At 32.4% G+C, this 26,353-nt stretch overlaps 1 protein-coding gene and 1 long non-coding RNA gene across 12 annotated transcripts in view; one reads left to right on the top strand and one right to left on the bottom strand.

Annotated features, from left to right (window-relative positions):
* The window catches only part of LOC103493434 (SNF1-related protein kinase catalytic subunit alpha KIN10-like), a 36,026-nt gene extending 32,077 nt beyond the window's left edge, over positions 1 to 3,949 (bottom strand). For 6 of the 9 annotated variants that reach the window (XM_008454150.3, XM_008454152.3, XM_008454153.3 and 3 more), the window contains exons 1-3: positions 3,740 to 3,949; positions 3,392 to 3,600; positions 1,048 to 1,415 (exon numbers count right to left, since the gene is read on the bottom strand). In XM_008454150.3, coding sequence (XP_008452372.2) covers positions 1,048 to 1,415; positions 3,392 to 3,581 — 558 coding nt within the window. In that variant the 5' untranslated portion in view covers positions 3,582 to 3,600; positions 3,740 to 3,949. Of the gene's footprint in view, positions 1 to 1,047; positions 1,416 to 3,391; positions 3,601 to 3,739 lie in introns of those variants that run through there. The other 3 variants (XM_008454151.3, XM_008454154.3, XM_008454155.3) reach the window with 3 other exon arrangements.
* Positions 3,950 to 13,249: 9,300 nt separating this feature from the next.
* On the top strand, positions 13,250 to 16,902 carry LOC103491927 (uncharacterized). Of its 3 annotated transcripts, XR_007824015.1 has the most exons (4): positions 13,255 to 13,418; positions 14,930 to 15,042; positions 15,825 to 15,887; positions 16,527 to 16,902. It is a non-coding gene; the product is annotated as an uncharacterized LOC103491927 (long non-coding RNA). The 3 variants fall into 3 exon arrangements; XR_007824013.1 differs by lacking the exon at positions 14,930 to 15,042 and having other exon boundaries at positions 13,251 to 13,418; XR_007824014.1 differs by lacking the exons at positions 14,930 to 15,042; positions 15,825 to 15,887 and having other exon boundaries at positions 13,250 to 13,418; positions 16,527 to 16,854.
* The last annotated feature ends 9,451 nt before the right edge of the window (positions 16,903 to 26,353 follow it).

Genomic DNA, 26,353 nt, shown 5'->3' with positions numbered 1-26,353 from the left:
AGGTGGAATTGGGGATGTCTATCTTTGAGGGGCCAATAGTATCGATCTTACTTTACTATTTGAGTCGAGGATTGTGTAGGATTTGGTATTGATTAGCTATGCGATCTACTTAGGATTTGATATCTTGTATAGATAAGGAAAACCTAAGATTTAGAAATTGTTTCTATAAATGCTTTACTGAGCTTATTTTCCTAAAACATTTTATATTATACTTGTTTCTAAAACCTAGTCACTCACTAGGGTTTCTAAAACCTAGTCACTCACTAGGGTTTTTAGCTCACTTTTTCAAAATTGTTTACCACTTTCCAGGTAGAAATCGTGTTCGTAAGGCCTAAACGTTATTGTCATTTTTGCTAGTGGATCTCGTCTTTTTTTTTTCTCAGTATGTTGTTACATTTGTACTTTTATGTACATACAATCTTGTAAATATGCCTAAGTTATAGTGAATTTTATGTTGCAGGAAAAATGAGGGTTGGTTCTTGTAATACTAAGAAAATTATGGTCTGCATTAATAGTCTATGTAAGACTTATCTTGAAAATACGTTATAAAATGGGTTGCACTTGAGTTCTTACGTTACATCTTTTCCTAGAATTATGTTATTTGCTTCCGTGTGAATTTTAATTGTGGTTAAGGTCAACAGGTATAGTTGAGAAGAGAACGATATCGGTTGACTTCACGTCATGATATCTCGGATCAAGAGAAAGTGGTGAGAGGGAGTGTGATATAATTATTTTCCATAGTTTCTCTATTTTTGCCCAATTTTTAGAAAAGTTTATTAAATTTTGGGAACGAGAAAAAGGAATTGTTATCAAATACATGAACGTTAGCAAACGAGCTCTTAGTTTCTTAGACTTGAAAGTATATGTCTATTTAGTTCCTAAAATTTAACTATAGAATAATAGGCTTTTTAATTTTCATTTTCAATACTATGATGATTCAAAACTTTTAAAATGAATTAATGTACAAAATAGAAATTTTAATTTGATGTCTAATAAAATCCATGGTACCTATTTATGCAGGTCAATTACGATTAAATGGTTATTTACCTCTGGTGCAGCATAGTTAGGACTCCCACAACTAGTTTTGAAGAAATGGCCATCATACATGACATTGCTAAAACCAAAATCAGCAATCTTGACATTGAAATTTGAGTCCAAAAGCACATTCTCAGGCTTTAGATCTCTGTGAACTATCATATTTCGATGGCAGTGCTCCACTCCACATATTATCTGTTGAAAAATTCTACGACCTTCATCTTCTTTTAACCTACCCTTCTCCACAATATAATCAAACAGTTCTCCACATTTCACATATTCCATCACTACATATGTATCTGTTGGTGTCTCTATAACCTCATATAGTTGAACTATGTGTGGATGCTTTAACAACTTCATTATTTTTATTTCTCTTCTAACTGCACCCATCCATCCATCAATTCAATTATATATAAATACATATACTTTCAGTTGCACAGTACATGTAATTGTTAACAAATAGCATTGAGGGTGGTCCTAAGGTTAGTCAAAAGTTCATGTGCAGACCTAAATCTAAGAGGCATATAAGAGCGTACATCCCAAAAAGAAAAAAGGCGGTGCCTTGAGGTTTGGACTGAGCAACTAAGAGTGGTACATATATAACTATCGAGAAACAATCAAGTTATGTTCAGTCTCAAAATTCTGCTACCTTGTTATTGGCATTATGTGCTCAAACAAAGGCAAGTGTTAAAGGAATGATTTATTAATCTTCCAATGAGAGCTTTGACTTTACTTATTGTGTACTGTACACCTGAATTAACACTTTTTATACTAAATTGGACATGAGAGTGTGTGGTTAAATTTAAAAATGGCAAAAGAATTAGAGGTCCAAACCGTCAACAAAAGCTATTATTTCAAATAATGAAATTTTCAAATACAAAGAGTTTTTCAAAAATAAAAACAAAAAAACAAATTGTAAATTTTTTAAAAAAATAAAACTTAAATTAATAATTTAATATTTGTGATGAGATATAGATTTGTTAATGGTGATTTGACTTTGGGATGAGTTTTCAGAATCTTTTTAGTTACATACTTATATTGATATTTTGGGATAAGTTAAGACAATTTATATATACAACATTTGAAAAGATAACTTTATTAGTTACAAAAACCGATAGACGAACATTAATAATTAACACTAATAACAAAGTCTAAAAATTTCTATTATTAATAGAATATGAAATTTAATTATATTTCAAAATATTTTAGTTTATTATACTATATTTGATCCAACATTTAATTCAAACATTTCAGTATTGATCTCTTTGAATTCAATAAAGTCTAATTCTAGTCCCAAGATAAAATCTTTAGATCAAGAAGAAAAACCATATACTCCGGTCGATATAACATTGTGGTGTTTTTTTTTTTTCCTTTTTTGCATATTTTAAAAACTTGTATAGGATTTTCTTCCACCCTAGTTGTTAAATAATAATTAGCATGAGTATACAAACAGCCAAGATAACAATAATAATAATCGGTCGCTCAAATCTCCATATTCAATTGTTGTACTAAACTATAAAATAAATAAACATTTTGGAAAGCAACAAAAAATTTGTAGTCATTAGATACCACTCTTAATCCATGATTAATACATATTTTACATTCTCTAAGGCTGATTTGAGCTGTTAGATCGTTCATATGGTCCATAACAATGAAAAGTTTCTAAACTCTTTTAGTTAATATATAGTGAAAAACTTTCCATCTTTAGATTTTACCATAAATTTATTTGGGAATTATATATGTGATTTTCTATATTATTGACCACCTTTTACATATGTGAATAAATATATATACCAATGAAATAGTAAAGAGAATATAAAAAGGAAAATACAAAATAAGAATAGTCCAAAATACTAATTAGCAATAAATTAAACCCCAATTTTGTTTATGGGTATTATTCTCTCTTTTTGTTGTTCATAATTATTATTCTTCTTTTCAATCTTAAGTGTAGCTTCAATTTTAAGCTATTCAGCCACAACATCAGTCTCTACAACACACTATTTCACGCACAAGTTTTTCTATACCTTTTCTTATCTACTTTCTATTCAGTCTTCAAAAAACAAAAAAAAAAAAAAAAAGTAATAGGTTTTCAAAACCTTGTGTTTTTCTTAGAAATTGACAAATAATGTTTCTGTGAAATTGATGAAACCCATAGAAGACAAATTGGGTACAAATATATAATAACTAAAACCCAAAGGGTTGTAAAATTTGAACAGGGGACAAATCTGAATTAATTAATATTACTATTTTCTTTAAAAGGAAAAAAAAAACTTATGAATTAGGATGTATGGAGAAATGAAAATAGATAATAAATACGAAATATATAGAAAATTGATGAGAAGAAAAGAAAATGAACCTTTATGTTCCAAACTCATTTTAGCAATTTTGCGATGATTGAGAATCTTGATGGCAACTTGATGTCCAGTTAGTTTATGTTTTGCAGCTTTAACTTTTCCTGTTGAACCAACTCCAAGAATTTTTCCAACCTTGTAGTTTTTCAGAAACACCTCAATACTTCTCTCTTCATATTTACCCTTCTTCTCCATTTAATTCAAAAACTAAAACCTTCAAAAAATGTAATTATTATTCCAAAATTAAATTCCTTCACAAAAACTATTAGTTGCAGAAACATGATCGATGATCATCAATTTATAAAATCGACCATGTTAAGAAATTAAAAAAGAAAAAAGAAAGAAAATGGAACCTGTGTGGTAGCAGTAGAGAAAAGGGAGTCCAAGTCCAACCTATGGGAAAAACTAAAACTCAGCCGATTGTTATTTGATACCCTCAGGTCTTCGCTCCCTCTATGTATTTGTAGACTTTTTAGGGTAAAATTTAGGTAATGCATGTTTGATGAAAAAGAGAAATACATGGAGTTTTTTTTTTTTTTTTTTTCTCTCTCTCTCTCTCTTTTCTTTTTGTCGTTTTTGAAATAATTTAACCTTCATTTCATTTCAACCCTCTTTAATTTTGTATTGATTACTTTATTTTTATATAAAGAAAGTGATTTTTATTCAAAGTAATTAGTTTATAATCGTTTGTGTTCTTTAATCTTATTATAATTTAGTATTTTATTGAGCGTTGCTTTCGTTATTATCTTTATTCTTTTTCATGAAAAGTCAAATCATCAATGGCTTGTTTAGCAAAACAATAATCTGAAAAATTATGAATCTTTTTTCACGTTTTTATATACGTGTTTGATAGTAGATTTAATTTAGTGATGGAATAAAATATATAGAAATCATAAAATGAGTTTAATTATCTTCTAATATTGACATTTAGTTTAATTTACTGCTTTATTTAAACTTTTTTATGACTATCTCAATATCATATATATATATATATATATATATATATTGGATTTTTAAAAAAAAATATAACAAACCGGTAAATAATTTTGAAAACAGAAAAAACCTACAAATCCACGATGAGAAATACAAAATCTGTCTCAATCAACACACGATTAATTGGCTGTATGCACGCGAGTAAAATCTTCTTTTGATCGCTTGTATTACTGTCTACACAATTGTGTAGTTCTTTTTTTTACGATTAAAAAAAATGCTTCAAATTTAACGATCGTGTCACTACAAGAAATACAATATACGATAACTAACAAAAAATGCTATAATAGACTTTTTATAGCCTTTCATTATAGCCTTTTTTGAAAGTCCTGACATACCATATTATTAAAAGTCTAGGGTTTTTTATAACGTTTTTCTGAAGCTATAATGAGTGCTATTGTAGAGTATGAAGATATAACTTATATATGTTGCTATAAAAACTTTGATAGTTTTCTCCATTAGAGCTATAATAAGTTTATATAGCTTAAATAATATGCTATTTCTAACATATAATAGCCTTCTTTCCGATAGATAGCATATGAACGTAGCGGAATAAGGATCGAAAAATTACTCTATTTGCAACTTAACACTTTAGTGATTAACATGCTAAAAAAAGTCATAATTACATTAATTAGGGTTAAGAGAAAACTTACCTTTGAAGCTCTCGATCCTCCAAATCTCCTCAAGATCACGAATCTGGGACCACCACTAGTGTTGACCCGCTATTCTCTGAACTGAGAATCGGGTTGTGGGACCCATTATGTGAAGGAAAAAATAGAGAGATGAAATAGAACTGGAGGAAGGAAACAAGGAACCAACAATTGGTTATGTGAGAAAGGTGAGGGAAATTTTGATAAAAATGAGTAATTTCTAAAATTCTCCAAAAAGTCTTAAAATAATTTTCAAAAACTATATTTATAAAAACATTACATGTAAAATTGTATTAAAAAATTTACAAAATAACAACACCTCATCTCCACTAAGTTTAATGGGCTATGTGTTTACATCTTATGTAAACATTTGTCCCACTAAGTTTTTGTTGGATTGGATTTTTCCACTAATTCTAGTCCAAGGGCAATATGGTCATTTGACCAATTAAGTCAAAATCAAACTTTGACTTTTTCAAGTCAAAAGTCAACATTTCAACTTTTTACCATTTTGTTCATCTTGACTAATTTCGACCTCCCAAGCATGAATCCACATTCATTTTTCTAAAATTCAAATCACATTTGAATATAAAACCAGTCAAAGTTTGAGTTTTCAAAGTCAAAAGTCAACATCACTTTGACTTTTTACAACTTTTATCTTTTCCATCAATTCCAAGCTTTTGAATATGAATCAGTATTCATATTTTTAATATTTAAATCACATTTAAACATGAAGCTCTATAACCGACGGCTATATCACATATATTTGTCGATTTCTCTCTCTCTCTACCTAATTCACACAATTCAAATTATTTTAACATATTGTTCTAAGTTAATTTCATAAGAGCTTTTAGGGGAACCTAATGAACCTATAGATCATGGGCTCCAACGATTCGAGATTAACTACTAAACCCTTTTAGACCAAGCTAATCAACATTTGTTAACTAACGAGTCATTCCACTAAAGTTCTGTAGTTACACTCCCCTCACTATAGATATATTTGTGTCCATCTGATATAACCAAGATCAGTAAGTTAATCCTTCACAAGTTGTTCGTAACCTCGACTAGGTCAAAATACCGTTTTACCACCGAGACTACATCTTGTTTCTTAAATCTCATTAATCCACTATTGAAAATTTGGTTTAAGGTCCAACCTATAAACCAAATCCCTCTGAGACCAATGAGAGGGCAAGATCCCTTGTTCAAGATTTGGATTCAGCCTTTAAGAGAACAATCTATCTACTAACCCTAAAGCGAGTATGAGTGAATTCCATCTTGCACTTTATGTTCTTAGCCATCCACCCGATCTTACCCCTGAAATGAGAGGCTTATTGGGCCAGCACCATTAAGCTACCCTCACCTATGCAGATCTAAGGATAATACCGTTTGAATAGAAGTACATAGTTAGCTCTGGATTAAGATTAAGTTACCTAGGTCATCATAATCGAAATAGTCAGTTTATATAGTCAACATTGTTATAACTTAAAATTAACTATTTGATGGTTCCAGTCTTATGAAAACTCTTTACATAATGCTCCCACTCCCACGTCTCTACATAAACGATTTAGGATCACATTGTTTGTACTAACTATAGAGCAGGTCGCATTCATAGTGTTCCAAGAATAAGGTGTTCAACCTTATTCATACACTATAGACTGTTTGGTATATAAACTGGAACTTGATCCACGTCTATATCTCTACATAAAGTTCAAGTCTACACTAGATAGCCTCAGGACCTTAGTTAATTGGATTCAAGATTATAGTATTCTATTTTCACTAATAAGTTCTCAATAACCACTTTATTGAATAGAATATAATTTAACCACAAACTACGAGTTTTAGGACATAAATTCCAACACTTTCAATGATATAATATAGTATTTGCAGTTATAATATTAAGCTATAATAATGTTATTTAATCTTTTCCAATTATTATAATAATTATAATAATCTTTTGATAGTGTTTTGTTTTTTGCTATATAAATCATTCTATAGTTTTAACTTATAGCTATGAAAGAGGTAACTTTTTTCTTAAAATTAATTTTTAACTTAATTAGCTTTTGATAAATTTTAGTTCAAACACTCAACATTAGTTAAAGCTACACACATAAACTCCATAACACAATAAATACTAGTAATTTCAAGCATGATTCAAGAAGTAATAAAGCACAAAATGAGGATTGCTTTAAAACTAAGAACTTTAACTTCTAAGTCTAAGAACTTTGATAATAGAATTGTCCTTTGAAATAGAAACAAAATAGAAACTAAAAGTCTTTTTTTCTTATTCCATTCCTAGATGGTGAAGTACATGATAAACTAACTTGGTTCTAGCGTGTGGATGGGCATCATGGGCTCATAAGTATAAAAGATGCATGGAATAACTTATTTCCCTACCTAAAGCTTCAAAACTCGAACTAAATAGCTAATGCTCATCCTTCCACCATATCACCATATCATAAGCCTTAGATTTACATTCTAACATAGACAATGATTTCTAAATCTTTTCCAATACAAATCTCGCAGAAAATCATCACTTATAGCCATTCACTTCCCCCATTTTTATATCATGCATCATTTTCAAGGTCCATTTTGAAGATTATGAACATATATCAATTAAAAGACATTTTCAGCTATCAATTTAATCAGCAACATCAGATCACAATGCAATACATCTTTTGTGATTCCTTAGCCCCTTTAATCTAGCATATAAATATTATAACCATACGTAAAAGCTATAATTTAGAACTTTTCTTTTTCCAGTGTGTGTGTGTGATTCAATCAAGATATATGATGGCAGTACATCAACCATTTCTAATGCTGCAATTTGAAGCTTGTTCACGATTGAGTACTTTCTTCAAACACTTCAGCTACCTAACTATACCAAAGACACAACGGCTAAAGAAAACATCACCTTGATCACATTTTCCTATAACTACTTGGACCTTTCAACCTTCCATGACAAATTATACGATGAAACAGTGAATATCGAGAGAGAACAACCTAAGAAAAATAAAGATTCATTTTCCACCAATGTGAAACCAAGAAAACTAAGATGATTACTTATTGCAAGCAACTCACTAAACTAAAAGCTAAAAGACAAAAAATATACATTCTAGTTTCGAGCGAAGAATGAGAATAGATTATGACAACTTTTGACAATTGAAGTCAACATTTTTCAAACACATAACAAAACAGGTTCTTCTGATCATGTTAGATGCTTCAAGCTTAGTTTAAATATTATATTCTTGAGTTTTTGCACCTGAGTATCAACTTAAGTTTGTTGCAAGTTTCAAATATCGTATGATTCAATTTGGTCATTTATATGTGCCTATACCTTCTAGTTCAATTTGGTAATTTATGTGCCTAGGTTCAGAATCCTTTTGGTTAAGAGCTCTTTGTGATAATGGATTGTTTGTATTTATAAACCCATTAGCTTTTCACTAGTCTTCCCAAAAAAGAAAAAATATACTGGAACTTGATCCTTTAATTTATTTGTTAATCCTTATTTGGTAAAAGATGAACGACATAAAAATGTAAAAAAAAAATAAAATAAAATAAAAAAAAACTGATGTGATTCTACTGTCCTTTGTTGACCCTTTATTCCAAATCCTCTAATTCACTCCATTTTTTAGTAAGCTAACTAAATGGAAACAAACTAATCCTAAACAAACAAGACAATTCAGCATCTAAATCTGTAAAGGACTAAACAAAGAAACAAACTAATCTTAAAATTTATATAAAAACAACATAATATTTACATAAAAAATACTGTAAAATCGTCAAATACCTCAAAAACTTCAATCGATGTTGGAGGCTACCGTAGCCCCTCCAAACCATAGTGTCTCTGTGGCTAGGAGTAGGCGAATTGGAAAACAGTAGCCCCTTCAAACCAACAAAAAAAAAAAAAAGAGTGAGAAATATTTCTTCATAAGACAAAAGATTAATTCTCTTTAAAAAATGCACAAAATTGCTTCCAAAAAAACCTACGCAGCTGAGCGTATGCAAGGAGAAACTTTTAGATTTTTGCTTTCCTCATTGATACGAAAAGTATTGTATTACACATTATTAAAGTTACCTTTATGCTTAATAATTACAATTAGACATTTTTATAAAAAGAAACATATATATTAAACAACCACAATACAGTTGGGAGTCATGCAAAAGACACAAAACAAAACGTACCAGTAAAGGACAAGAAAAGCCCAATGGGGATACACCAAAACTCAAAACATCACATACCCAAACAGATAAAGACAAAAAGAGAATAGGAAAAAAACAAACTCCCAGGCATGCCAATAATATTTCTCAGGAAGTAGCACGAGCACACACAATAGTAATAATAAACCGAACAATCATAGAAACATCGTTCGAGACAAAGCCCCCACGGATGATGACACTCTTGCTAGATAAAATAAATAGGAATAAACCACAGCGTACCCCATAACTTAGACTTGACATACCCTTAGCCAACCCAACCCGGCATATTGGTAGAATTAATTTTATCTATTAACGACAAAATTTTTCTTCATGGCTTTGTACTTTTAACTTTTCAACTACTCAAATATATATATACCTTACCTAATTATTATCTTTCATTGTATAAAACAAAACCAAGACACATACAATACTACACCTTAGGAACAAGAAGATCAAGCCACTATAGGATGACTCCCCGACGCATAAATACGAATAAGTGTTAATAACGTTAGAAACTGAATTCTCGATGCAGAACACGACGTTGGGAAGACCGTCGAAAGAAATGCATTGGAAGAGAAATTCTCGATGCGTCACCAAAAAGGCGTCGAGAATACACTTCTTCCAACCTAATCGTTATCGACGTCTATTGTTCGTTGGTGACAAGGCATCCTCGACATCCACAGTTTTGACGTTTGTATATCTGATGTCATCTATGTGTCGACAATAATCATCTCCGATGTGACGTTTGCGCCATATTCCCGACGTATATACTTCATTGGAAAATATTTTAAATATGTAATTTTTAAATTTTTTTTGGGAATATTTTCGTATAATATTTTCCTGTAAGATTTAATTCCTGTAAGATTAATCTTCCTGAAATATTTGCATTTGTTTTCGATTCAATTAAAGAAAATTTAAAATAAATTAGTAAATTAGTAAATTACGAGATACAAATAGAAATTCAACAAAAAAATTAAATGTTCATAATACAAAGAAATTCAAAAAATGTAACAAAGTTCATAATAGAAATAAAAAATATTCCTCGTTCCAAAAAAAGCGCAAAGAAAGTCATACGTCTCCTAACGAGCCCCATACGCCATTCTACATTAAGGGTCTTACAATGATACAAAAGTACCTAAATTTAGTAATGCATATCATCATTGGGTACTGTCATTTCAAGAACTTAAGAATAGTGAAAACATATATACGTATTGCAAAGCTAGGGATAATGTGGTGGTCCTTCGACTCATGTCTTCTATGAACTTCCACATTCATTCCACTTCTGAAGCTAACGCTTCATGATTTCTTGTATGTTCTTCAATTCGTAGCATAGCTTCATCAAGCACAATCCGTAATTGGAGCTCTACCGCGGATTGTAAACATGAGGTCGTGGCACTGCTCGCACTGGCCGTTCTGCGAGCCTTAGGCTTGAATCCCCAACCAAGGCCTTTTGAGTAGCCTGATCGTCTACCCAACACCGTTTTGCATATCTCATCCCTAGAGAGTGTCTGAGTATCCTCTAGGGTAGGCTTGAACTGGAGTTCTAGCATTTGATTATGCAACAAATTTAAAAACTATCTTAGTAAGTAAAAAATATATTATATATTAAATAGGACAAATAAGAGCAGAAGTGTTGCTTAGATAACTTATATGCACATCCTCCGCAGCCTGGGACACGAAGGTCCCGTCTCGAACGTGTGTTTGTTAGAACAACTAAACATGGTTGACCGACTCTCCTCTTTGCTCAACGAGCTTGTGCTATCGTTGCAGAAACGACTTTGACCCGCTGCTATGATTGTAAGGCTGCTTCTGTCTAGTAGCCTTGTTCGTCCATGATTGCTTCTGCATGAAAATAATTATATTGTTTATTTCTTATACATATTAAAAGTTGAAATCATAATTAACCATGAAAAATGGTTTGGTTGCTCATCTGGAATGCACGGCTCATGTAGTGGTCACAGAGGTAGTGTCAATCCTCATCATGTCCCACCAATAGGTGTGGTGGGTTGGCACGAGCCTCTTCGAGGTCATTGTACTTTTTGAAGTGTCTGTAACAGTCGTCCCGAAACTCTTTAAAGGTGCTGAGCATCTAATACTCAACGAACCTATTCATTGCCACCCTCAAAATTTCATCCTCAACCCCCCATTAAATTTTCAACCCGTCCCCTTCGAATATTCAATTAAACCTACCTCACCTCCTTGAAAAGTTCAATTTATCAATCTTCATTTCAAAATTCCAACTGAACCCCCCCTCCCCTATTCAAAAATTCCAATTCAACCCCCCAAATCAAAATTCCAATTCAACCCTCCTCTAATTCTTAACCCATTCCATTCAATTAACTCTTCACCTTCAAATTTTCAAATTTTGGAACCAAAATTTAAATTTTCCAACCCAATTTCTCAAATAAGCCCCCTCAAATTTTCAATCCATATTTCACAACTAATTCAATATTCAATCTTAAACTAATTTCAAAAAACTAAATTATAAACCAACTAACCTAAACTAATTTCTAACTTAAATTAACTTCAAAACTAATAAGAAATTGCTTTAAACTTACTAGAAAAGGAAGAATGACAGTGCGGTGGCGAGGAGCGGTGACGACAAGGCAGACGACGGCGAAAGGAAGCTTGGGCGCGACGAGGCGACGGTCCTTCTTCTCTTCTCCTCTTTCCTTCGTTTCAATTCTGTCTTTCACAGAACTAAAACGAAATATATAGGAAAACTCCTGACGCACCACGAAGACGTCAGAAGTTCCACCGTATACTTGACGCCATAATTAATATACAAGTATTTCCAACGCCCATGCAAGTTGTCAGAAAATATAATACCAATTTCTGATGTCGGACGAGAATCATCAGATACAGGTGTCACCATGTCCGACGACTTGCATGGGACATCGGGATAAGTTAAATATTTATTTTAATTATGAACTATTCTCGACGTTGTAAACCTAGATGTCCGAAATGTCTTCTTGTTTTTTGACACGCTTCGTGAATCATCGGGAAAACGTAATATTAAAATAATATTTTCGACGAGTCCCGACATATACAAAACGACGTTGGGAACATGCATCTGTCCTGACGTTCCAACTTTCGACGTTGTTAGTGCGTCAGGAATCCCCTGATTTCTTGTAGTGAGCATTATGAATACAACACAATCACTACAAGAAAAATGACATTCTATAACAGTTCATTACAACCCAAATTGAAAGGACGAAAGAAAAAACTATCATAAAATGTTAAAATTAGTGTTTTTGTTTTCAGATCCTACCTTTCCGTGAGAAACTAAGTAGAAGAAAGGGACGATTCTCTGTGCCTGCTAACCTCCAAGTCTGCCAAGGGTGGTCAGAAGCCGCCGAAGAAGAAGGGGAATGAATCCAAGGCAAGAACCAAGAAGGAGAGGAAGAGTCTGCGAAGAAGCTGCCAAGAACAAGCTCTCCCTTCAAAGTAGCCGGCCGCCTAGTCTGACTCATCTCTTCACAGTGATTAATTAAACTAGCACGGACCGGTCAGACGAGAGGTTAGAATAGCTTGACTCTCGGGGAATGAAGTCGATTCTAATCGTCATTTCTTTCCGCTCTTCTCGCTTTCAGCCTCACCCCTGAGACCCCGGCGGATAACTGCACAAGAAAGAACTAATCAGAGAAGGATGAGAGGGTTCGAGAAAGAATTGAGGGAGAGCTCGACCGGCAGTGTCCCCGGTCCGCGCGTATTAGAAATAGAGAAAGGAAGGAATCTCCATCTCCTGGTTGCAGTTTGGCGTACCAAGGATATAATAGGCTAGTAATGATCTTATCGTGATTAAAACGGACTGGTAGATTTCAGACTCCTCCTACGCTCTCTCCTTTCAGTCGAGACCTCTGGACTATTCAACCTATTACTTTGAAAACACAAGATAAAGATCAGTTTTGATAAAGCTCTGCTCTGAAACTTCTTTCTTCTCTTCTTTGTCTTGGGAAAGCCTAGGCTTTTTTTATTTGTTGTCATAAAAGATAAAAGCATTAAATAATTTATTTAAATTTATTAAAATAAAACTTAATAAAATATGCTTCAGTTTTCCCAGATCTCCAAACCCTCATGCTCTTTCTCAAAGTCTCAACATCTCAAAACCTCACTTCACCGACCAAACTATCAGATTTGAACATCCACCCTTAACCTTTCCAAAAGCTGCCAAAATGTCGTTTGTTTCTTCGTCAAGGTACTCTCTTTTCTCTATATTTTTCTTCTTTTTCTTTAACTTTACCTTTCACTTCTGTCGAAATTTGAACTTCTAGTCGATATTGATTTGAATCCCTATTATAATAGTATGTATCTTCTTCCATAAATGTCGTTCTTTAGATACAATCTCAATAAAACTCTTGAATCAAATTCTTACACCCAATGGAGGTCGGAATTAGTGAGAAAGAGGAAAGCAATCTTCAATTTAGGGTTGGAGGAGGAAGAAAGATGGGTTGTTGGAATTTGATCCAACACTGGTGCGATTGAAGAGAAAGAGGTCGTCGTGATCGTCTAGTGGGGGGATGGGATGGATTGGGGGCGAGAAGGACGAGGATTGGAAGAGAGAGGATAAGGGAAAAGGAGAGAACGAAGGGGGTTGAGAAAATGGAGAGAAAAGTGAAAGGAATAACAAGCCTCAAGAGGGGAAAATGGGAGAAATTGAAGGAAAATTTGGAGATAGAAGGAGATTGAGAATGAGAAATGGTGATGATTATAGTTTGGATTTTTGAGAGAAGTTGAAGAAGAAGAAGAAGAAGAAGAAATGGAGAATTTGGAATTTTGGGAGAGCTTAAATTCATGAAACTCAACTACTGTGTGAGCTGTGGAGAAAGAAAAATGGAGAGATAGAGATGGAAAGAAAGAGAAAGGGATTCCAAAGGCAAGCAAAGACTGAGATTGGGAGAGGAGGAAGGAGGAGAACCCAACCTTGACTCTCAGAACCTTCTATCAATTAACGGCGTTTTCTTTTTCTTTTAATTAAAAATTGAAAATACTGTATTGGTTTTTGCAATGCAAGTTTGTTGAACATTAGTTCTCTCCTTAATTCCATATTAGTCAGCCTCTCACATTATTATATTTTTACGTTATTAGGGGTGAGTTATAATAGTTTGTGTTTGAATCGTTTATGTGTTTATCTTTAATAAAATATGTACGTGTTTATATTTATGATCAAGAACCTATTACAATAGTATGCATCTTCTTTTTATGTGTTTATATTTTCAGTTTTTATTTGAATTACAGTTTTGGTTTGATTGGTCTCTTAATTGGCTATTTTGTCTATGTTTGTGTTATATCAGTTGAAAAGCTATTACCATCTTTTTTTTCTAATGCCATATTCAATAATTTTGCTATATGAGTTGGAAAGAGATGAGGCAGTAATCGCATACTACTGTCAATAAATTCGAGGTTAGTTTGCTACATAGTTAAATAGTTATGTTGTTTTAGATGGCTGAAACGTAAATGCGAACATGTTGTTTATGGCTGGTGGTGATCCATTTGGATTTGAATTTTTCTTTTCACTTTTAGTTACAAGGAACTTGAAAAATTAATGGTATCATAGTTAAGGATGATACTACTTAAACTGTATGTCTTGTTATTTGATTAAAAGAGAGGGAAAAATAAGAGGATTTTTTAGCAATTGTAATGTTCATCTTGATAGAATGTCAGTAAGAACTTTGAATATTTGAATATAAATGGTGCTTTTGTTGGCAGAAGAATGCATTGGACTCTATGTTTGCTTGGTTATCTTGTCAAGAATTGAAACTTCATATCTTCTATTTATCTTTACCAATATGAAGATGAAGAGAAGGAGGGTGCTTGAAGTGGTATATAGAAATTTCGATTCCTTGCCGCTTAGGGTTTTGTTTTTGTTTCTTTTATTTAGTTTTTCCCCTCTTCTTTTTCATGAATATAAGAGCTTATCGGTCTAGGGTTTTCATTATATTTATATGTTTTAAAATTTTTCTTTATTGTGTTTGTTTTAATTGTTTCGTGGTTGATTATAATTCTTTTTGTTTGTTTATTGGTTTTATGCTTCTTTAAGTTGGTTATAGGACTTTGGCATGGTAGGAATGCCAAGAATTAGGATTGAGTTTGTTTAGTGTGTTTTGGGTGATTATGATCATTCTGATGGTTAATGTTTTAATTGTTTTTACTCCATGCAGTTGATGTTTTCCTGATTATGTTTGTCAGGTTTTTCTCATACACTTCCACTGAATTATGCATGTGCTCCTACATTGTTGGGAACCTATGTTACCATTTTTGTTGGCTACCAAAGTTCTAATTTAGGATGAATTTAGCTACCTTGCATCTGAGTTTACTTTTCGTCATGATTTCTAGTGGATCTCTCTCCCGTTTATAACACCTATATGCACTCATGCTACTTTAAATAACTTCTCGAGTTCAATGAGTTCGGAAAACAATGGAAAAAGATAAAAAAAGATGAAAAAATAATGACGAAGGTTTCCAGAACATAAGGAAGAAGAAGCTTATTTTTAATGTCTATCTCATGTTGGTTTTTGTGTTGACATGCTGTATACAGGGTTGTGATTCCTAGTGGATTTTCATGTAATTACATCTCCTTTTTTGTTGTTGGTTTATTTTTTAGGCTCAACAAGAGAAGGGAAAGGAAATAAAGGACAAATACTTCTAGATATTATGAATGGCTATGGTATATTGACATGCAACTGCTGAAATTTTATTAATGTGTCTATAGAGGATTAGATGGTTATTACGGTCTAATAATTGTTTGGTAATGATCATTGGAGTTATTGGCTCTATTGAGAATTGATGTCTATGCCTTCAAAGTTATAGATCGAAGCACCTATTGGATTTGTTTTTCAATTCATGTAGAGTACTCTCATTTTCTAAAAATTGATTGAAGAAATCATGAAATTTCTAGTTAAAAATTTTTAGCATGGGATCTATTGTAAAATCATATTAATCCAATCCTTGTAAGTTTTGTTGTATGTCTAATTCTTTCTACTTATTTGTAACCCTTAGCTTAGTAATAATTTACACACTATTAGTTGCTTAAGTTTAGTTGTTTGGGTGTTTGCTGTGCATTTAGGGATGACTAGTGTTGTTTGGCTTTGGTGGATTTTAGTTGGATGGATAATCTTATATGTAGGTAAATATGGGATCAATGCCAGTTTGGTTTCTATCAGAACAACTACTTGGAATAATTATTTTCAATGATTTTCGAGTTTCATAGGTTCCGTTCTTTTTTCTATTCAATTCTTCTGGTGATTTTTCATCTGTTTGATAATGGCGGACAATCCTAAAAGCCTTATGATTTTTCATTTTGCAGGATAATGGAGGACAACTCAAAGTTGCTAGATTTGTAAAATGTCACAGGACAAAGCAAAACTAACTCAATCAGTTGTTAGTGACTATTCAAGTAAGTCGTCATTTAATGATCAAGATAGACTGCCCTTCTGATTAGAAACCATTCAGGAAATGCCCCTTCATGTCTTTTATACAAATTCATAGCATTTTGAGCATGTCGACGTATTGTCTCAAATTTTTTCTAACAGGGATGAGGATGAGTTTACTTTTTGTAAGAACAATGCATAACAAATATTTAAGAATTACGAAGATGAGGAATGCTTACTTGTGATACTCTGATATTTCGTCTACATTGTTCAGTATGTACCAATGGAATAGTCGTTTCTCTTTCTGTGATATTGTTGGGTTTTATGTCCTAAAACTCGTAGATAGTAAATATAATTAATTGATCATTATTAATAAAGTGTTTTATTATTATAATTTCAATAAGTGTTATTGATTATATTATTAGTTTTGTCTTAATAACTTAAATTCAATAAACTAACATCCTAAGTTGTTCGATGAGTCTTAAACAGTATGTAGAGACATACGGAGATTTATGTTCAAGATCAGCTTAAAGGGTCTATAGTATAGGGTTAAGGTTGGGTACCTTATCCTGTTAACATTATGGATACGACTTACTTTGTATTTTGATACAAACACATTGATCCAATGTGTTCATGTATGCAACATGCGCGTGAGAGTATCCTATGTAATGAGTTTGCTGACCGGACCTCGAAATAGTAATCACTAGATGTAACTCCGTTAACTAGTTGAGTTTCTATTTCATCAGGATGACATAGGTAACTTAGTCTAAATCCTGAGTGTATTATGAGCTCCTGTTTACGAAGGATTGTCCTTTGATTTGTATGAGTGCGAGTGGCCAAATTGTCAACTCAATATGCTTATCATTTTGGGGACAAGACCGAGTAGGGAGCTGAGAACATAATCACACAAGATGAAATTCACTTTTTTCCACCTTTAGGGTAAGTAGATAAGTGTTTCTTTCAATGGTGTCGTCGGGACTTAAACAAAGGGTCCTACCCTCTCTATAGCACGAGAGGGGTTTCTGTTTAGTGGTTGGACCATAAACAGGTTGTTCATTAGAGGAGCACTGATATTTAAGGACTAGAAGTAACTTAGGGGTAAAACGGTAATTTGACCCAGCTGGTTTTACGAACACTTGTGAAGGACTTACTGATATTGGTCTATATCGGTGGACACAAAAATATATCTACAACGAGAAGAGTTCAACTGTGAGTTTTTAGTGGAGTGTACACACAGTTAACGAATATTGATTAATGTGGTTAATGAGTTTAGCCAATTAATCTCATATCGTTGTAGCATCTAATTTGTAGGTCCATTAGGCTCCCTTCTTTGCTCATAAAGAATAATGAGATTTATTTATATTGGTTGTAATTTGAAATATTCAAATTTACTTTAGGAATTAATATAATGTATGTTGATACATTATAATATGAAGTTTATATTTTAATTAGACTTTATTATATAAATTTAATTTTGGATATGATTCAAAATTATATTATGAGAGAATAAAATATTTGAATGAGTTCAAATATTAATTTAATATGAATTAGATTTGTATTAAAACTATAGGTTAAATTTAATTTGTATGTGATACATATTAAAACTATAGGTTATGAGAGAAATTTATATTTGAATATGATTCAAATTTTGGATTAAATTAAATATAAGATATTTAATTTAGAAATTAATTAATTAGAGAATTAATTAATAATTTAGTTTAATTTGGTTTAATTAAACTAATTAAATTAAAACTATAGGTTATGAGAGAAATTTATATTTGAATATGATTCAAATTTTAGATTAAATTAAATATAAGATATTTAATTTAGAAATTAATTAATTAGAGAATTAATTAATAATTTAGTTTAATTTGGTTTAATTAAACTAATTAAATTAAAACTATAGGTTTTGAGAGAAATTTATATTTGAATATGATTCAAATTTTGGATTAAATTAAATATAAGATATTTAATTTAGAAATTAATTAATTAGAGAATTAATTAATAATTTAGTTTAATTTGGTTTAATTAAACTAATTAAATTAAAACTATAGGTTATGCGAGAGATATTCATTTAAATCATATTTAAATAAAAATATTAATTAAATATGATTTAATTAATTATTAAATTAATTAATTAGTTTAATATATATTAATTTAATAATTATTAAGTTAATAGGGAACGTAGGTGATTTTTCCATGTTCCCATTTATTCTCTTTAACTTTCCACTTTTTCTGTCTGAAAAAGAGAATTTTTTGCGTAACAAAATAGGAGTTCTGTGATTTTTGAAATATCATCGCATTTTCTCTAGAAAAACTTTTTCTCCTTGAAAAAATTCCTTCAATCCAATTTTGGTTCCCACAAACCATCTGAATCAGAGAATAGGAAGGTTTCCAAGTGGTGGTGTCCAAATTGGTGATCGGTAGATTCAGAGTCGTCAACGAGCGTAAGTTATACTTCTCTGTATTTTCTTGAAAGCATGTTTAGCCATAGAATTTTGTAATTTAATTTTCCAAATGGTATTTTTTAGGTTCCAATTAAATTGAGTTATGGCTCTATTAATTCTTCCGCTGTGTAAAAAGCTTTTATCCCTTTAAGATATAGCACGAATACTTGACACACCTAAACGTCGTACTTTCTGCTTGAAAATTTCAAAGTTACCAATTACCTCGTCCTCTACAATGGTATCATCATTTCGTCCATCACTTGTGAATCGAGTTTCTATACCACTTAGGTAACGTGAACAAAAGGTGCTTGATTCATTCATGACATATGCTTTTGAAATTGACCCCTCAAGACGTGCTTTGTTTCTAACATACTTTTTTAACGTGCGTAGACTTCTTTCAATCGGATATATCTAACTGTAACAAACCAGACCAGTAAGCTTCGTTTCACATGGTAAGTGATCAGCTAAGTGTACCATAACGCTAAAGAAGACAGGTGAAAATATTCTTTCCAACTTACAAAGTATGATAGGTCACCGTATGCCGGAAAGTAATTAATCGTTCACAACAAAGCTGCATATAACTGAAATAACTGACCTGTAAGAGAGTCATACGTACGCACCCCAAAAGTCCATAACTCTTTCAATTCCCCAATCAATGGTTGGAGATACTCATCAATTTTCCTACCAGGAGATTTAGGACTAGGTATAAGCAGTGACATGAAGAATTTTGTCTATTTCATGCATTTCCATGGTGACAAATTGTAAGGAAGTAACACAACAGGACACATACTGTATGAGGTACTCATTTGACTAAATGAGTTAAACCCATCTGAAGCCAAGCCCAAACGCATGTTCCGTGGATCAGAAGAAAATCAGGATATTCAGAATCAAAGTGCTTCCACCCTTCTACATTAGTTGGTTGTTTCAACACATCATCTGTTTCAATATGTTTATTCCTATGTCATCTCATGTCAGCAGACCCTTCCTGTGATACAAACAAGCGTTGTAATCTCGATATCAAAGAAAAGTGGCACAATACCTTATGCGGAATTTTTTTCCTCTATTATGATTAACCTTGTACCTAGCCTCGCCACATGTAGGACAATGTTGCAAATCAGCAAACTCTTTCCAATACAATATACAGTCATACTTGCACGCATTGTCTCGTATCCCAAGCTCAAGTCACGAATTTTTCGTTTTGCTTCATAAAATGAACTAGGGATAGTAGTACTACACATTGGAAACGTTGCTCTTAAGAGTTCTAACAACATGTCAAATGACTTGTTACTCCAACCATTTAGAAACTTCACATGCATCAACTTAACCAAAAAATTCAATGACAAAAATTCAGAACAACCGAGGTACAACTCATTACATGCTTCATTCAATAAGTCCTAAAATATGTTTATTCTATCTTCATCTATATCTACCCCAACATTCATCGCATTTCATCTTTCAAACGACGTTCCTCTATTTCCTCTTCACGTTCAATCGGGGCTTGTAAACCATTTAGCATACCAAACATATCATCTCCTTCATTAAATTGCCTACTACTAGTTCCTTCATCAAAAGGATTATTACTACTAATTCCTTCCTCAAAGTTTTCTGTACCTCTAAAGCTTAACGACTCTCCATGATAAACTCATTTTGTGTAGTAGGGAGATAATTCCAATACTCAGTAGATGTCGTTCCTCACCCTCTAATGAGCTCCAACTTAAATTCAAACATCTCTTGCATGGGCACCTTAATCGTCTGTAGGCATCTACGTGAAACTTGACAAATTCTAAAAATTGGGTCACTCCCTGTCTATACTTAAGGGAGAACTTGTTTCTAATTTTCATCCAACCCTTGTCCATCGTTTAAGTCCCTACAACATAAATAGGTTGATTAGAAACATCTCTCTCTCCCTCTCTCACATCCATAACTTACTCCATTGAATTTTCACTATTTTTCAGTAATATACAATCTCAAAATTTTCACTAAAACTAACTTTTACATAGGCTACTATAATGGTAGGATAGCCAACACAATGTAATTATTAATAACAAAATATTGTATCTCCGCATCCTACCCACCTCTTCCAACAACGCTAACTTAACAAGCTACCCTACTACCACCCCTTGAAACCATCCCAAACATAAACAAATTCAAAACAAAAAAGGCTACCATAACTACAGGATAGTCATCTCAAATCAACAACAAAGTTATTCAACACAAACAGGCTACCATAACAGCAGGATAGTCAAAACAAATATTAACACATATTACATTTTCAATTCAAACCCCCTCCCTTCAAAATTCAATTCAATTATAAACCCCCTTCAAATTTCAATTCATCAATAAACCCCACTCAAATTTCAATTCAACAAATTCAACACACATTCAATACAAAAATAGAAAATTACCCAAAACAATTTTTTTAAAAAAAACCCTAAACCTAGAAATTTTAGATTTTAAACTTACCTTAATGCATGGCGGTAGATGACGGCAAGGACGGACGACGGCGACGACAACGATGATAGGGCACGGCGGCAGCGGTTTGTCTCTCCCTTTAACTCTTTCGTTCTTCTCAGTTCTGTGATTCACAAAACTGAAATGAATTTATAGGGGATCTCCCGACGCATCATGAAACCGTCGGGAGATCCCACTTACGGCATTGAAAATTAAGGACCTTTCCTAACGCACCATTACTGCGTCGGGAATAGTCCTTATTCCCGATGTCATCCCTGACGCATAAGGTAAAGCGTTAGGGATACATATCCACCGTAATTAATTCATCGTAAATTACGACGAGGCTTTCCCGACGCACCAAAATGACATCAAGAATGAGCCTTATTCACGACGTTGTCCCCGACGCATACAATATAGCGTTAGGGATACATGTCCGCCATAATTAATTCATCCTTAATTACGACATGGCTTTTCCGATGCACCATATCAATATCGAGAATGGTCCTTATTCCCGACGAATTTTCCGACGCCTAAGATAATGCATCGGGAAAAGCTTTTGTTCCCGACGTCTAACGTTTGGCATCGAAAGAGCAAGCTATTCCCGATGATTTTTCTGCCGACGTCTTTCTCTGCGTTGGGAGAATCCCGATTTCTTGTAGTGGTACTCTTAGAAAGTGGCTCTTCAACATGCTTGCCAAAATTGGGACCATAGAAATCCGATATAATAGATCTTCCGCCTTCTGTGGAATACTTTTCTACACTAACTTCAGTTTTCAAATAACCATATAATCTTTTGAAATCATAATTGTTTTTAGAGTACTTATAAGCAAAAAGAATTATGAATATAAAACATTTTACCCACTGATCTAATTTGTAGGCATTCCAACTACATATCATATTTAACCACATATCAAATAGTTTAATGGCAAGTTTTGAAGTAAACGTCTTTTGAACCTCGCAAAACAACTTCTTTACAAGTTTCAATACTCTTGAACCTCGCGAACCAACGAACGGTGATCCTCAAACATTTCCTACTTCATTGCCACTATTGGCAATCATTCAGTCAAGTTTCTAACCTATAAAAGAAGAAGACTAACCTCGAATCATTAGGCTTCAAGTGTAAGACATTGGACAGCGACGAGTTCCCTTGTAGAGACAACTTCGAACAGAAACGACAGACAGAGATGGAAGCGACATCATCGTCGGTTGAACGAAAGTCGTGAGAGGCCAGTCGATGAAGAGATGAGAAATCAATTGAATAATGTGAGGAGATGAAGTCGATTGAACAATGTGAGGGCCGATCGACTAGCACGCGTGTAGAGAAAAGAGATGACGAAAAGAAAAAATTTGGTCTAATTTTAGGGCAGCGTAGGATTTGATTTAATTACTATTTTTATTTTTTATTATTTTTCTTTTCAATAGCTTAATTTAAAATGTGCTATCTTTGAGGACTATTAAAAGCCCAATTTGTTGTAGTGCGTTAACCATGTTAAACGATCGTGTCAATCATGGAAAACAATCGTGTTGATTATGGTAAGCGATCGTATAGTCCAATGTAAATGATCGTTAAAAACTTCAAATCTAACGATTGTGTTGACTATGGTAAACGATTGTTTCGATCATATCAATATGATCATGTAGTTCTTTTTAAATGATGAAAAATGACTTTAAATTTAAATGATCATGTTATCATAGTAAACGGTCATGTTGACGGTGGTAAATGATCGTTTAGATCATGTCAAAATGATATTGTAAGGACTCAACTCTTTGTACTACACTAAGGTCATTACTGCTAAAAGAAATAAGAAACTTTCTTAACAAAATGAAAAATGACACTTTCATTGAAAACCTACTCATTATAATTTTACTATTCACCATAAAGTTTATTTTCGGCATTTTTGAATGTTCTTTTGTAATTGAAAAGTTGTTATTGCTCTGTTTTGTCAAGATAAGATTGTGCAAATTTTAAAACATTGTACGTGCATTAGAATCAACACTACATGACATACAAGATTAACTTACGTGTCGGTTACATATCTTGAAGTTGATTTTGATGTTGTCCTTAGTGAGTCAAGGCAGAACACTGTATCGTCGTACGCATCTTAAGTCAGTCCTCTTAGAGTACAGAACTTTTCGACTGATACAAAAAATGCCCACAGGTAGTGGAATAGTGAGATTGGAATATTTGTCTATTACCTTCTCAACATATCTGATTATCGACTTCAAAGCTATTGGTAAAATTGATGTCGACTCATAGACAACTTATCTTTCCTTGGACATTTTTGTTAAAGCCCTCCCCTAATTCAAGAAGAGCATTCACATTCAGTAAAACATAAATATTAGACATTTGAGTTTATTAATGGATCATGTACCTTGAAGATGTCCAACACCACTTCATTGTCATTTATATTAATCTTCTCCACCTTCTTCCCTTTAGATTCATTCTCTTTTGGTTTCTCCATCAATTCCACCTCTGTCCTCTTATTTTTGTTTATCGAATATTCTTGACATTTGACCACTTTCAACTTACTCTTCTCTCTGATTATCTTTTTCGACTCAATCCCCTTCAAGAAATTTGGCTTTGAACAACTCACGTGTCCAGATAGTGGGTGTAGACAAATTTTAGTGAATAAGTGCTTCTAAATCACTATCGCGCCTTCAAAGTTCTTTATTCTCAAGTGGAATTTTCTCCTTACATTTTGATGTCTTTTTAAGTAAATGAAAGTAAGTTGTAAGAACCCACTGACCCCACGGACACGACCATGATGCTCTTTCATACCCAATGCTTGGGTTAAGACATCATTAGAAAAGTTTCTTTTAAGGAACGATGAATCAGTATGCATTGAGATCTCATCCTAAAACGATAGCAAAACTAATCTAAGTTATAGAAATGCTTATGTATGGTAAATTCAAATGTGTAATCTACAAGTAGTCTTACTATTTTGTGGATGGCTTGCAGAATATTGTCGTTGTCATACTCCCCTTAGTTGTTAACTCGAGCTTTCTTCCACATGTTAGCTCGATCGAAATCAGCTTCATTTGAACCCTCTTTCTACATCCCAATTCTTCAATAAGATTAGTATAATCTTTGATAAACTTTATAATTGTGAGAACATTAGTATGGATCTTGATGAAAATCTTATTCATTATAGGGAAATTTTCATAAATAGAACAAACTACTAAAATATTTACGACCCATGTTTGGCCTATTTTTTAAATATTTCAAGTTTGTCCTTCCATCTTTCTCTTCCTTTTTCTATCGTCTTTTTTCCTTTCGTCTTCTTTTTTTTCCGTTGCGAATTCTTTCTATTGTCTCTTATTTTTCTCTTCTTTTTTTAACGTTGATTAGGTTTGGATAACAAATTTGATTTTTTTTAACCAAATCCGGTTTTTTTTTCTATTGTCTTTCTTCTTTTTCTCTTTCTTTTTCGCTGCCATTTTTTCCATCGTCAGGGTAATCAAGTCTAAAAGATCGTGTATAAAAAATCTTGAAAAAATCGTTTAGATTGAAATAGTCAAATATAAACAATCATGTAAAAAAAATAGATTAATTAGTTTGTTGAATAGTTAATTGTAGATTGATTTTGGTTGCAAGATTGAGATTCATTCGGTGATAGAGATCAGTTTGACTAAAAATACTCGTTCCTTCTTTTACAATTGATTGAGAGAAACAATTATCTTGCTGCCCAATTTTAGAAAAACCCAAAAGGATTTACTTTCTTTTAATCTTCTTTACAAGACTTCACAAAACACTCTTTCGAAATTAGAATTCTTGATTATTTTTACAAAAGATTTTAATTGTCTAAACAAAGTTCTCTTGACCCCGAACTTCCTTTTTACTATCTTTTTGTTAGTTTCTTGATTTTAAAGTTTGGGTTTAGAAATTAAATTTTGTTGGTTGTGATTTGAGTGAATCTGTAATCATTTTCTTTAAATTGGCTCCATCTCAAGAAATTTTGGTAATAGATTCCAAATTTTTGTCAAAACCTTGAATTCTAAAGATGTATATATATATATATATATATATAAAAGAAATTGTGTGTTAAGATTTCCTTTGGTGCATGACCTGCCTCCGTGGGAGTCTTGAGTTTTATTCTGAATCAGAAAAGAAAGAGAAAAAGAAAGATTTCCTCAAAACCAACGTAAAGAAGAGGAGTTTCAAGAAGAGAAGAAATGAGTGAAGACCAAGAAAGAAGGTCCAGTGAATGATGAAGGGATGATCGTGTCGTATGGAACTGGACCCTTCAGTTTATGTTTTCAGTTATTTTAAATGTGTTGGTAGAAAACTTGATGTTAGGTTTATTTTACTTTTTTTTTAAATTTAGTTTTAGTTTATTCTTTATAATTTTGTAGGACCCCCAAACAAAGGTTTTATTTATTTGTTTAATTATTATTAGTGATTATTATTTTTGTAAATTATTTTAAAGTCGCCACTAGTGTTTTAAAATAAAATATTTACATCAATAATCAAATATTTTGTATGTTTAAAAAGTAATGACCCTAATTATTAGAGATCTGGAAAAGTAGAAGGATGACATGTAATAAACGAGGTTAAATCCCAACTCTCATAAGAACAACTAATAATTTAAAGAAAAAAAGAAAAAAGAAAGAGATCAATGTTTTGATAGTTCGGTTTATAATATCCTACATTTTTTTCTCAAAATATAACATGGTAATATATTTTTAAAGGTATTAAATCAATTAAGTTTGTGGGAGAATTGAACCCTGACCTCGAGGTTTATAATACAAGCACCATACTAACGGAGTTATGCTTATTTTAGCTTGAAACAAATAATCGATATTTACTATCTTAAAATTTTTAGAAATTAAATAAAATATTAAATAAATAAAGAGAGATAAAATAG

This window comes from Cucumis melo, chromosome 10, assembly GCF_025177605.1.
Source record: "Cucumis melo cultivar AY chromosome 10, USDA_Cmelo_AY_1.0, whole genome shotgun sequence".
Classification (NCBI taxonomy): domain Eukaryota; kingdom Viridiplantae; phylum Streptophyta; class Magnoliopsida; order Cucurbitales; family Cucurbitaceae; genus Cucumis; species Cucumis melo.
Note: the sequence above shows the minus strand (reverse complement) of the source record. Positions and strands in the feature narration are given on the sequence as shown.